This window comes from Fundulus heteroclitus, chromosome 23 (assembly GCF_011125445.2).
Source record: "Fundulus heteroclitus isolate FHET01 chromosome 23, MU-UCD_Fhet_4.1, whole genome shotgun sequence".
NCBI lineage: Eukaryota > Metazoa > Chordata > Actinopteri > Cyprinodontiformes > Fundulidae > Fundulus > Fundulus heteroclitus.
The window spans coordinates 4,285,115-4,298,181 of NC_046383.1; the positions used below are offsets into that span (position 1 = coordinate 4,285,115).

Sequence of the window (13,067 nt, forward strand, 5' to 3'; positions counted from 1 at the left end):
GTCAGCATGGCGTTCTTTGTCTGAAATGCTTTTGTCAGTTTTATCCCAGATGTATCTAGGTCCACACCTTCATAAAAGTTCAGCTCTCATTTAGTCAATTCACAGATTATTTCCCCAAAAGTCTTGGGGATCATTGAGATGTGTTACTTTTGGGCAAAAGGGAGATCTGTGTGTGTGTGTGTGTGTGTGTGTGTGTGTGTGTGTGTGTGTGTGTGTGTGTGTGTGTGTGTGTGTGTTCTTTTTGGTCAGTAGTCGGTCTGGACTTGGATGTCTCCTATTGATATGATCTTTTACCCAATCTCTTTCCTATTGTCAAATAATAAAAATCTTTATCAGAGGGAAATGAGACCTGCAGTACTTTAGCTGCTATTCTAGTTTACTTTGTGAGCTCCTTCATGAGTTCTTGCTCTGATTTTGACCTTTCACGAAAACATTATAACTCATTCATGTGTTTTCCATTTGTGGATAATAGCTCCCACAGTGGTGTTTGCCTTTTAGATGTCTTTTTAACCCTTCCCAGACTGATAAATATTTCTTTTTTTTTTTTTTTTTTTATCTGTACTTGATTTTCTGTAGATCGGTGGCATGGCATGTTGCTTTTTTTTAGATTAATTTTTATGTACTTCATGTTGTCAGACAGGTTCTAATTTGGTGACTTTATGATTCTACATGACAGGAAGTAATCAGGCCTTGGTGTGACAAGTGGAATTGTACTACTCTTTACAAGGACAATGGTTGATTGCAGTTAATTCCTGATTTAACAGGAGTGGGAGGCAATTATTTCTTCACATATGGCCAGGTCAGATGGAATAGTTATCTCCCTTAGTTAATTAAATAATCATAAACATTATTATTGTCATTAAGCGTCTGTCTGATATCAAAAGTTGTATGATGAGCTGAAACATTTACGTATGGAAATATCAAAACAATAAACCACAAATACATAAAAAAGGCCCTGTTGGTGTCTGTGCTTTAGTTCTGTTTCACCTACCAATAATAACTGTAATAATAATTTCCAATGCAACCCTTTATAATTTTCTCTGTAGGATTGTAGTGGTAAAAAAATAAACCTATACATATTATCCATAATCTACTAAAGCAACATGTTTTATAATAAACCTGTTGAAATGTGGTTTAGAGATCACTTGATTTAAATTGTTTTGTAGCCTAAATGATGAGAGAAATGATTCTAAAAAATTAATGTCGCAAGGTGAAGGAATGAATTAAAATATAAAAAAAAATCTCTCAGTATAAACTGCGTTTAACTCTAATATGCAGCAACCCTCGTAGAAAACTGCAGCACTAATATCCTTCCGTCACATAATGTTACCAAGGCGACAGGACTTTCTGTTGCCTGGGTAACGAGAGTTCACCGTGGCTGACTGGGGGCTACTGTCGTAAACTCACGCAAATCTCACACAGCTAGAAAACAGCGTGGAAATTTGCAGCAGCAACGGCTAATACATGAACTTTATTATTTGCCGAATTTCTTTACCGCTTCGCCCGACTTGGTGAACTGCGTTGGGACGAGCTCTGACACACCTGAAGACGGCGGCACCGGAGACCAGAAAGGATGTTTAAAAAGTACGTTTCCGCTCGGCACCGTTAGCTAGCTGCACACCGGAGTAGCCACTGCTAATTTGTTAGCAGTAGCGTTTTTGATTTCATAGAAAGATAATGTTTAGGATGCGAGACGGAACTGGAAGCTATTAAACTTTCTACCCTAACCTCGGCAGCCCCAGATTCGGTTTAAGCAGCGTTTACGTCGGTTAACAGCTCACATTGTGCTGATTTAAGGGGAGCCGATTTGAGTTATTTTAAGCTACGTCATTTTCTGTTAGAGTTTAGGTGCACAAAATCCGTGGACGAACTTGTTTAAGGGATTGAGTGCTGTCAGCATGATAGCTAAAGTATTGTCTAGAGTAGACGCATGCAGAGTTGCCATCTTTTGAGTGGAGCTCCTTCCTGGAAGACAGGCGTGGTCAGCAGTTTTTATTTTATTTTTGTCAAAAAGTAAGATAAACAACGTGTAACCAAAAACAGCAATGTGTGGCACAGGAAATTCCCATATGTTCCAATTAATCAACTGTTAAGGTAATTCACTATAAAAGCAACGATGATCGGGATCTCCATTTTCTGGTAGCTCGTTAAAACACTTGGCTGTCAAGCATGAATAGAGTTAGACATCAACATTGAAAAGCATACAAATGCTGTCTCCAAAATCTAAGCGCCGGGTTGCACACAGAATAGTGATTTTTCTTGCTCCTCAATTTTAAAATTACAATATTTCTGTGCAGATGCCTTGGGAAGAGGATGGACTTTTTAATTTGATAGTTTAGCACAATACCTGGGAGTAAGAGGTTACCTGACTCCGCCAGATAGATTTGCTCCGCATATCCATCTGGAAACCTTCCGTTGAAGTAATTTTGGGAAGGGGCGAAAATACTGGTTAGCTGATTGGCCTATGTTGGTGATAGACGGGCCAAATAAACCAATCAGATTCGTCGTCGCTCGTAACAGAGCGACGACGAAAACACAACCACAAGCCAAGCTACTCTTGCTGCTGCAGGTAAAGGCTCGTTAGCTCAGCAAAGAAATACTCTGTAATTCCGATAAAACTTGCTCGATAGCCACGCTAACACTAGTTTCATCGGCTGAAGCCGCCATGTTGTTTAGACTGAACTGTCGCGCTTCCCGTTGCGTCACACCTCAACCCGCCTCAAAGCCAACGCTGATTGGACGTTCGTTTGGTGAACGGCTTCTTCAACGGAGAGTAGCCAGACTGATCTGCGAGTGAAACCTTGAAAGCTCGCGAGATCAGGGTGGTCTCACGAGGCTAAGTAAGAGGGGACCTTGAGAAGAACTGTACTGGTGTTATTGACAAGGATGATGTGTATGGCGATGGACAGTGAGGATAAGTGTGACTTAATCCTGAGGAGAAAAAAAAACATGCAGATGTACATTTTCTTAGACTGTTTTTCTTTTTTTGATCTTGAGAAAACATGACAGGGTGCTAAGACAAAGCACTGTGGTACTGTATATGGAAATCTGGTATGGCAGTGGTAAGACAGGTCAGTACAAACATTAGGGCTGTGCATAAAAATCGATACAAAGATTAATATCGATGTTTTTAAAAACTTTAATATCGATATTCTGGCTTTCAATACAATATACCTCCCAATCCCTAGGGGGCGTTGTTACAGCGCACCATTACTGTTCACAGCGAGGAAGTGCAAGTGAGACGAATTTGCGGAATGGCCGACAGAATTTTAGAAGCATCTTCGTCCCTAAAATCAGACGTTTGGGGACATTTTTGGTTCCTGTGACACGTTAAATGCATTGAACCAAATGCACATTATTTTCCTGTTAATATAGCAGTGTTCAATAAATTGAGCATAAATATAATATTTGGCTGGTTTTGGTGATTGAATGACTTTGAGCATTAATTAGAAAGTAATAAATATCAATATCGGAGTCAAATCAAATCAAGCTGACCTATAATTGAGAATCATATTGTATCGTGAGCTATGTATTGAGAATCTTATCGAATCGGCCCATCCTAGATGATACCCAGTCCTAATAAACATCATTAATCAGAAGCATAGTCAGAACAGGATTCCACTTAATCTGAATACTGGACATGTTGTGCTCAAAGTCAATGCTTAATTTTTCAAATAAAAATGACAAAAACGAAATTTAGCTGAATATAACTTCTAAAGCAAAATGCATATCAGCTGTCCTGTTTTTCAGATTCGACGAGAAGGAAAATGTGTCGAACTGCATCCAGCTGAAGACATCAGTGATCAAAGGCATCAAAAATCAGCTGTTGGACCAGTTCCCCGAAATCGAACCATGGCTCAATCAAATAATGCCAAAAAAGGACCCTGTTAAAATAGTGAGATGGTACGATCATGTATTTCCTCCCTTCATTGTGACAGATCAATGTTTTTTTTTTTTATATATATATATAAACTGGGCACTCTCTATAGTTTATCCTCTGCTTGCATTTCAGCCATGAACACATTGAAATCCTGACAGTGAATGGAGAACTGCTTTTCTTCAGACAAAGGGAAGGACCCTTCTATCCCACCCTCAGACTGCTCCATAAATGTAAGCTCTCCTGATACCACAGTATTCAGAGGTGTAGTTGATTGTATTTCAGTAATTTCTCCTTCTCTACTCAGATCCGTTCATTCTCCCACACCAGCAAGTGGACAAAGGGGCTATAAAATTTGTGTTGAGTGGAGCAAATATCATGTGTCCGGGGCTCACTTCACCAGGTGCCAAACTCTACCCTTCTGATGCCGACACAGTAGTTGTATCCTTTTATGCGCGACGCTGCACATTCAAGCTGTGTATGATACAATATTCATTTACTGCAGTTTTAAAAGCCCCTTTCTGAAGCCAGATGTAAATTTGAACCTAAGTTTTGAATAAAATTCCAGACATCCCGTTTGTCTTTAACAAGTCCGTGCAGGCTATTATGGCAGAGGGAAAGCAACATGCACTTTGTGTCGGTGTGATGAAGATGTCGGCTGAAAACATGTAAGACTCGTGTCTGACCGAGCAAATCATTCACCGTTGACCTTATGATTCTAAGATCCTAATCTTTGTGTCACAAACAGAGAAAAAGTCAACAAGGGAATCGGAATCGAGAACGTCCACTATCTGAACGACGGTTTGTGGCACATGAAGACGTATAAATGATGACGTCAGCACCCGCACCGCCCAAACCGGGCCACACAAGATACGCGCGGGGAGCTTTTGTCGTTGAGACGGGAGCAGCACCTCCACTGTTTACACCGACACGCTTGGCTTTGTAACCTGCTAGAGGCTGTAAATTAACCACCATGATGCACAAATAAATGAGAGTAAAAAAATCCTGCTTCAAACCACTATCTTGGTTGTTTTCTTTTAATTACTAAGTAAGATTAAGGATGTGAAATTCAGTCGGTTTTAGATTGCAGGATGCAAATATATTTACACAATGACAGAGGGAGTGCCGAAGTGGAACACTGAGCAACTGTCAGACCTGTTAATCTGCTTTTAATGCGTGCTTTAGTGGTGAGCAAGTCAAATATTAAAAGATACAAATTATGATAATGAAGAGTTGTTTTTAAAACGAATCCCAGGCGACTGAATAAAACCTCCAGGAAGTGAAGAAATTCTAAATTAGAGAAAGTGGTCTCGGGGCCTCTAACTGTGACTATAGCGGTTGACTAATATTTTTTAAGTATAAAATATTGCAAAATGACTTTAGATTATCTATTTAAAAAAAACACTCATCCTGGTGTAGTTATCATAATGCTTGAGTAGCAACACACAGGTTTCATAGAGGTTTTCGTTGCATCCATTATTTTTCGAAGACTATTACAAAGTAAATTGTTTTTAAGAACATTTAAAAAGTAAGGAAATATTACACCTTACAATATATTTAAGGCATTTCTGTTAATTTTGCTAAAATTCTTTCAAAGCTGGAATGCTTTAAAGTACGTCTGAACGGTATTTTGACTCAATGACTGGTCATTAGTGCAGCAATGCATCGCAACATGAAGGCAATCAGTCCGTGCTCTGCTGGGATTATAATAAAAAGTTGCTTTTATACTGAATTACATCTCGCGTGCATTACAGGATCTGGCGTCTCTTGATTAGACTCCATAGTTGATGGTATTTAGGCCATGCTGCTTTAGTACAGTGATGGTGTGGTTGTTAAAGCAGGTATTGGTAGTTTTGGCAGGTCCTGGAAATGAAATAAGGATGTCCGTAAAGCTTGTTCAACAGGAGGAAGCGTGAAGCGCTCTAAAACTTCCTGGTAAATGGCTGTGTTGACCAATGGCAGCAAACATCACGGCTTCCAAAAACATCCCTGACCTGAAACTTCACACAACGTAGATTCTGTGTCTCTTCACTCTTTCTCCAGACTCAGGGAACCTGATCTCCAAATGAAAAGCAAACTTAATTTAATCCGAAAAGAGAGACTTTGGATCCCTTAGCAACAGTCGAGTTATTTTCCCCCTCAGCCTAGGCAACTTGGTCCTGATATGATCTCTGGTTCAGGAGTGACTTAATGCTAGGAATGCAAGTTGTAGGCCATGTTGTGGAAACATCTACATTTTCCCAGAACCCAACAGGCTTGGCTTCACAACCCTCTTCAGACGGTGATCGTTTTTACGAGCTGTGCACCAGAACGGCCAGATTCTTTAGCAGGAACCTTTTGTGACTTACCCTCATGGTGTCTGTTGGACAGCAATCAAATCAGCACTCCTCATGATTTATGCGAACCATAATTTATTTATTTTTTATTAAAAATACACATCATTTTCAGACAGGTCTTATTGAGGGTGGTCATAAGCTTGAAGCCTTAACAATCTAGCAGAAATGAAAACCTGAAATATATAGCTGTGTAAAGGACCCACGAGTTTCCCTTTCTTATTGAATTACAGAAATAAATCAACCGTTTGATGATATTCTAATTTATTGAGACTCCCACACAAACCTGCAATCCCTTGTGAACAAGACGCTAGACCCAGAGCTTCACCCCCCCCCCCCCTTCCCAACCTACAGGAAACAATGCCCAAATATTTATATGCCCGGTAAAATGTGGAGAATTTAATTTCTGTTAATTGTTTAAGCCTTCAGATCTGAAGGTTTCATATAAAACTCCTTTTCTTGTAGACATTTCACAGATAAATCTAATAAGGTTGATCAACATTAACATTTAGGTGTAAAACTGGGGAAATGTGTGAATATGATTAGGTAATAAAACAAAACAGCTGGCTATGATAATATTTTCATGTTTCTTAATTACATTTCTTTTTTCCCCCCCTTCTAGTGTCCAATTCTTCTCTATGGACAAACTGTCAAATGTTTTTGTTTCATTTTAAATTCCACATTTCTTTATCAAAGTGAAATGTTACTGTCTGGATCAGCTTAAGTCGACAGTGGCATAAAAAAAAAAAAAAAACAATTGACAGAGTTATCTCAGTCCAATTATAATTGCTAAAGATTGTTGTTTTTAGTAGTATTTTCACTTTTATAATCCAATACGGTAATTTTGGAGGTAGAAATGATTCAGAAACATACCAACAATCTTTCCCTGTTGCCAAAACTCATACAAGTTCCCTAAAGATTTAATTTCCATCACTTTTATTATAAAAAAAAAAAAGAAAATGCAGTGAATGTAAAACACAGGAAGAAAAGAAGGTGGGGTCCTCTGAAAATGTCCTAAAGCCAATATTTGATAAAATGACAAAACCAATCATAACACAAAAGCAGCTGGATTACAGCTAAACTGTCACGATGCGTCTGTCTCCACAGATTTAGAACAAAACGACATTTGGAGATGCAGAAGAAAATTTCAATAACCAAACTTCATATTGGGTTTACCCAGACTCAAACCCACAGTCCTGCTGCTGGGGGAGGACTCCACAGACATCAGACTGCATCAAGTGCAAAAAGTTACATGTGTACAACAAAAACTTCTTTCCACCAAGGATCAAGTATCATAAAACATCATCAGAAACAAACAAAAACCCCAAAATATCCAAAGTCAGGTTTGCCATCACAGAAGCAAAATGTTTAAAAGGACGCATCCAGCTTGACTGAGTGAGACTAGTCGTTGTCTGAACCCTTGGGCGGGTAAAATGTCAACAGGTCGTGGAAGTCGTGTCCGTACGGACGGAGTCTGTAAACTCCGAACATCATGACCTGCATCTGGTTGGGCGACAGGCCGCTGAAGGTGACGGCCATGTCGGAGCAGCAGCCCTCCACCACGTTGTTGGGGTTCTGCTTCATGCTTTCCGAGATCAAGCTGTCCACGCTCCTGCTGTTGAACACGCCCTTCCCGTGGACGTCTTCGCCGTTCTCCGCGAACACGCCCGTGAATTTGAGGCACACGGCGAGCTGCTTGTCCTCGCTCAGCTTCCACAGAGCGCGTCCCCTCTCCGGGCATTTGTCCTCGTCCTGGAAGACGTCCACCAGCCTCCTCAGAGCCTCGTAGCTGAGGACGATGCCGCTGCCGAACTCCACGTACTCCAGCTCCCCGGACTTCACCGCCTTCCCCAGGTAGAACGGCTGCTCCGGATCCTTAGTGAGCACCAGATACTTGAGGTTCTCGATGATGGCGAAGGTGGAGGGCTGGGCCACGAAGAACCAGCGGATGTCCCCGGCGTTCTCGTAGGCGTGCTGCAGGGCTTTACGCAGCCTCGCCCAGTCGTCCTTTTCCTTCAGGTCGACCGCCTCCAGCGCCTTGGAAGACTCCGAGGTGTAAAACTCGGCCTTGTCGCAGTGCTTGGTCCAGGTGTCCAAAGCTGTGGCCCAGTAAACCAGGGTTTTGGGCTGGACCATGATGACGCAATAGACCTTGAGCTGGTCGTTCAGCTCCCGCAGCCTGCTGTCGGAGAGCTGCTGGAGCTCGTCTTTGCTCGCCGCCTTGACGTGATGGTGGTGGTGGTGCTCCTCCTCCGTCCTGGACTCGGTGACGGGGCTGAAACTGCCCAGCAGCGACAGCACCAAGCAGAAGACGCCTCCCAAGGCCATCCCCTTCATGAAAGAGCCTCCTTCGGACAACATGATGGCGGCAGAGGCTGTAGAGGAGAAACGAGACATTTTAATAAAAAAACGCATGGGTGGGAAGGACCCTGCACTGGATCTGCAGTCAAAGTTTGTTTTCATAGTTCAGGTACAAAGCTAGTCAAACTGCTTCTCAAACATTCTGTTAATTTGTTAAATAATATCCACGACATGCTTGGATTCACTATCAGTTAAACAAAAATAACCTTTAAAACAACTAGAAAATTAATATAAGTGCCTATAATTGTTTTTTTTTTTTGCCATGTTTATTATCTTCTTCCATTTCTTATGTTTTTTTTTACATTTATTTTTGTGTAACTGATGATTGTTTTTATTATTCTTTAAACTTTGGTCACCGACTTTGACCTGGACCCCCTGGCAGAAGAGACATCTCAATGGGACATTCCTATTTATAGCTTAAATGTTTTAGAGCCATAAAACCAGTAAATACTGAAAAGATGAAACCCAAATCAACATATTTGTAAAGAACAAAAATTTGTTTCAAAATCACTTTTTGTGATATGAAACAAGTTGTTTTAAAATCAAGTCCTACGGTTACGCTCCGAATGAAACATGTCCCTGACAGATTGAGATTTAAAGTAATCTTTTAATGTGATCTACGCGTTTCTTCTGACTGGCAGTGGGGGTGCAGACTTGAATCTGACAGAGAGTCTGTAAGAGGGATCTAAAGATTAGGCTGAAGAGACTTGGAGCTCCTCGTGAAAGATGCACTGTAAGGAAAAAGCTGTTGAACTATTAAAAGAAGGTTTTATTGTAATGCCAATGTGGGCTTTTCCACCTTTTTTCGATAAAATCTAAATGAAAGAGAGAAATTACTCAAAAATGCTACCCCGCATGACTAAACAGACTGATTACGTTGACAAAAGTGAGTCTTATCTGACTACTGCCAGTCATCCACTTCTGTGGTGAATTACAGGCGGACTGTGCTCACAACACAGCGCTTTTGAGTCCCTCCACAGGGTGCTGGTTTGTTAGATCTCCAAACGACTACGGTTGGACAACTAATGGCATCTTCACCATATAAATCTTCACTCTATAAACTCCAGTTCATGCTGGAGACCTTCACTGCACTTCAGATTTTTTTCTGTCTGAAAAGCTGGAAAAATAGCAAAAAATAATTAAACATTTCTATTTTCTTGTAAAACAAAATAAGTGCACGTCATAATTAATAATTTGCATCAAATCATTTTTCAACTCAGGAATCCATGCCTCTTAATATTTATAGCGTAAAGGTTTAGGCAGACAATCAGAGAAAATACAAATTTGAGGATGCTTATATTTTGTGACAATTACTGATCTTAATTTACCTATCAGAATAGAACTGAGGAAGGTTTTAAATACTATAATATCTTGATAGAGGTAGGTGATAAATTGATTTAATTGATTAATTAAAATTTACAATTTATTAAGATTACATTTTTGGCAAATGCACTTATTCGGCTTCCATGAAGAGAATAACCTGCAATGCTGAATATTTGTTTAGGAAAATATATTGTCAAAATATTGTAAAAAGGAAATTTTTTTTACCATAATACAAGACACTTTAATTATTTAATTAATTAATTTTTTGTAAAAAAGTTTGTTTTAAGTTACACACGTGAAGTTAAGCCTGTTCTTAGCTCATTGTGTAAAAGCACTATCAACAAACGTTTTGTTACACTTGATAGATGCCATTGTTTACAATGGAATCTTGTTTTACAAGCATATTTAACAGCTTAGATTTTACGTCACTTTGAATTCAACTCCCAAATGAAATGTTTGAGATAAAAGCAAGTTTTTCAAATAACTTATTCTTGTGAAATGAAAAGGAGGGGAAAAAAAACAAAAAAAAAACCCCAACAACAACAATTAATCGGATTTGGTATAATAAAACCGGAGATTTTATTTTTAAGCCATATCGCCCAGACCTACAGCTTGGTAACAAACACTCAATAAGTAACAAAATGGAAATAGTAAAATCAGCTGACATGAAGAACTTTGTACCAGCTGAAAGCTCCTGAGCCAAAGAACCGCGTTTATGACTCTGTAAACAAAGCCACAAGGGTAAAAACCAGGACATGCAAGCACTATGCAACCGTTTGCTAACTAAACCAAATAAAAAGGAAGATCTTCCTGTTGTAGACCAGGCTGTGTGTCTTATAAACCGGTTACTGGTTTCTTTATATATAAGGGTTTTAACATTGTGGTTTCAAAACTGCTAAAAGTTTTTTTTCATAAGCTTCCTACAGTTTATAATGCTTATATAGATCATGCCGGAGAAAGTGTCTGAACAACCAAAGTCATTGGTTTATTTGTCAAGGGCAACACAAACAGAACATTTTAACAAACTAATTCGATATACAAGATTTAAAGGGATTGATTGGTGTGCAATCCTTTTCTGTAGTTAGGCTTTTCACAATACAGAGGAAAAATAAGCGACATTATGAAATACACAATGACTACTACAACTAAATCTAGTTGATGTTCTTATTAGTGTCAAGTCTGTATAAAATTTACAGTACATAAATGTTATACAATAGTAATAATTAAATAATAATACTAATAATATGTAATGTGTATAATAATCATTCCTAATGTAATTTATTAACCGACAAAATGTGCTATTTTTAGTTTCAATTAAAAGCAATTAGATCATCCTACATACTTTTGTTTTAAATTCTTTGCTTCATTCCTTGAAATTTTGACTGAACGTTAGACCAGATCTCATTTTGACAGGAAAGACCACACAAAAGGACATTTGTACCTTATACAAAATATACTGACTGGCGACTTGTTAAAACTTTGAATTAAGTTCAGTTAAATATATGACATGAATATATATATATATGAGACATTGAAAAAAGGTTAGGATGGTGTCTGATGAGAAGATTTAGAAATTACAGTTTCTCATGAACGTCAGGTAAGTGAAATAAACCTGTGCGTCAGGTAATACCAACAATAAACACTGCAATTAGCGTCTTTTGTCCCTGCTCAGGTACAGGAGAAACAAAAAGTTAAAATGTTCCTTTGGTTAAAAAAAAACTAAAACAAAACAGAACTAGAATTCTAAACGGAAAAAAAATATTCAGCGTTTTGCTCCAAAATTGACAAATTCGATTTTATAATAAGCAGATTAATCAAACCTGGAAATTAAAGATCTCTTTTTGGATTTTTGATCACACATTCCTTCAGAAGACAACCCAGTTTATCTTAAATGCATACTGTAAAATCAACTTTGTAAGAACAACAAATACTTAATCTCTTTTACATTTCCTAAATTCGGGGATAAATAAATGCCGATGAAACATTGCAGACATATTTTAGTTACTTTTAACATTTCGATAGCAGCTGAGAAGCTAACAGGTAACTTGAAGACAGCAACTGAAGCCCTCTGCTAACAGCTAGCTTCTGGCCCCTAAAGCCCAGCTAGCTCAAGGCTTCTGTTCGCGAAACAAACACGACAAAAATGGAAGATTTATTTCAACTCTACCTCGGTGGATTATTCCTGCCCTGACAGCTGGTGCCTTCGCTGTGACTGTCTTTCCGCTCACACTTTTCCTGTTTGGTTTCAACCACAGACATGAATATATATGATGTCTATGGTTTCAACGTCAGCCTAATCCCTCTTCTTCTTCTCTTTCTATTTGTTTTAGTAGCCGTATGCTGCCCCCTTCAGGACGGTAACGATAATACAGCTTCTTCTTCTTCTATTAGAGTTTTATCGCGGTTTAAAATTAAAGGTATGCCTTAGTGCCACCAGTTGGTATGGAGTGACTGAAACGACGTGCATAAAAATACAAAACAGGAAAAGAAAACCCTTTTTCTATTAAATAAACAACTGTTTTTAAGTTATTCTACGCTAATACATTGCCTCACCTTAGACATTTTGTTCCTTTTTGTAGGTCGTTTCTTATAGTTTAAATTTATTCATTATTTGGTATTTTTATATCCACATTATATCACAACAACAACAACAACAACAATAATAATAGTACAAATAAATCTGTGATTAACTTTGAGATTCAAATGTCTTTTACCAACACAAAGTTCAGAATGTTTTACAAATAAAAACTGACATGCCGCCACGAGTCAATACTTTATGGAGACATCTTTTGGTGCAATTACTGCTGTGAGTATACAAAATTGGTACATATAGAGATTCAAATTTTTGCCCATTTGTCTCTGAGAAAATGCTGCAGCATAATTTTTCACATTTTGTCGCAGAACAGATTTGTTCACCGATCGGTGGAGATATTACGCGGACTACCGAAGAATTCCTAAAGAACTATAAACACAGCCTCTCTTTGTAGTTATACAGATATCACACACACACAATTATACACGTTTGGCCTCTAAACATGCAGCGTCAACATATGGCTCCAACATCAATCAAAGTATTTCCGACATACACACACTTTCCATATTTGGCATCCCTTTAGCCTGTAGCTTCACGATTGATATTAGGGCCAGACGACAATCGATATACGTGTGGTGCA

At 38.7% G+C, this 13,067-nt stretch overlaps 2 protein-coding genes and 1 long non-coding RNA gene across 3 annotated transcripts; 2 read left to right on the plus strand and 1 right to left on the minus strand.

The window, feature by feature from the left end:
- Positions 1 to 1,388: 1,388 nt before the first annotated feature.
- On the plus strand, positions 1,389 to 4,896 carry mcts1 (MCTS1 re-initiation and release factor). Its single transcript, XM_012861862.3, has 6 exons — positions 1,389 to 1,584; positions 3,751 to 3,903; positions 4,013 to 4,110; positions 4,185 to 4,318; positions 4,478 to 4,545; positions 4,626 to 4,896. The coding sequence occupies exons 1-6, from the start codon at positions 1,574 to 1,576 to the stop codon at positions 4,705 to 4,707; spliced, it is 546 nt and encodes a 181-aa protein (XP_012717316.1). The 5' UTR covers positions 1,389 to 1,573; the 3' UTR covers positions 4,708 to 4,896.
- On the plus strand, positions 1,996 to 2,948 carry LOC118557450. The gene is made up of 2 exons (XR_004927875.1): positions 1,996 to 2,360; positions 2,848 to 2,948. It is a non-coding gene; the product is annotated as an uncharacterized LOC118557450 (long non-coding RNA).
- A 1,708-nt stretch (positions 4,897 to 6,604) lies between the features above and the next one.
- Positions 6,605 to 12,228, minus strand: c1galt1c1 (C1GALT1-specific chaperone 1). The gene is made up of 3 exons (XM_036127443.1): positions 12,182 to 12,228; positions 12,062 to 12,144; positions 6,605 to 8,585 (listed from the first exon to the last, which is right to left on the minus strand). Exon 3 carries the CDS (start codon positions 8,569 to 8,571, stop codon positions 7,612 to 7,614), a length of 960 nt encoding a protein of 319 aa, XP_035983336.1. The 5' UTR covers positions 8,572 to 8,585; positions 12,062 to 12,144; positions 12,182 to 12,228; the 3' UTR covers positions 6,605 to 7,611.
- Positions 12,229 to 13,067: the final 839 nt, after the last annotated feature.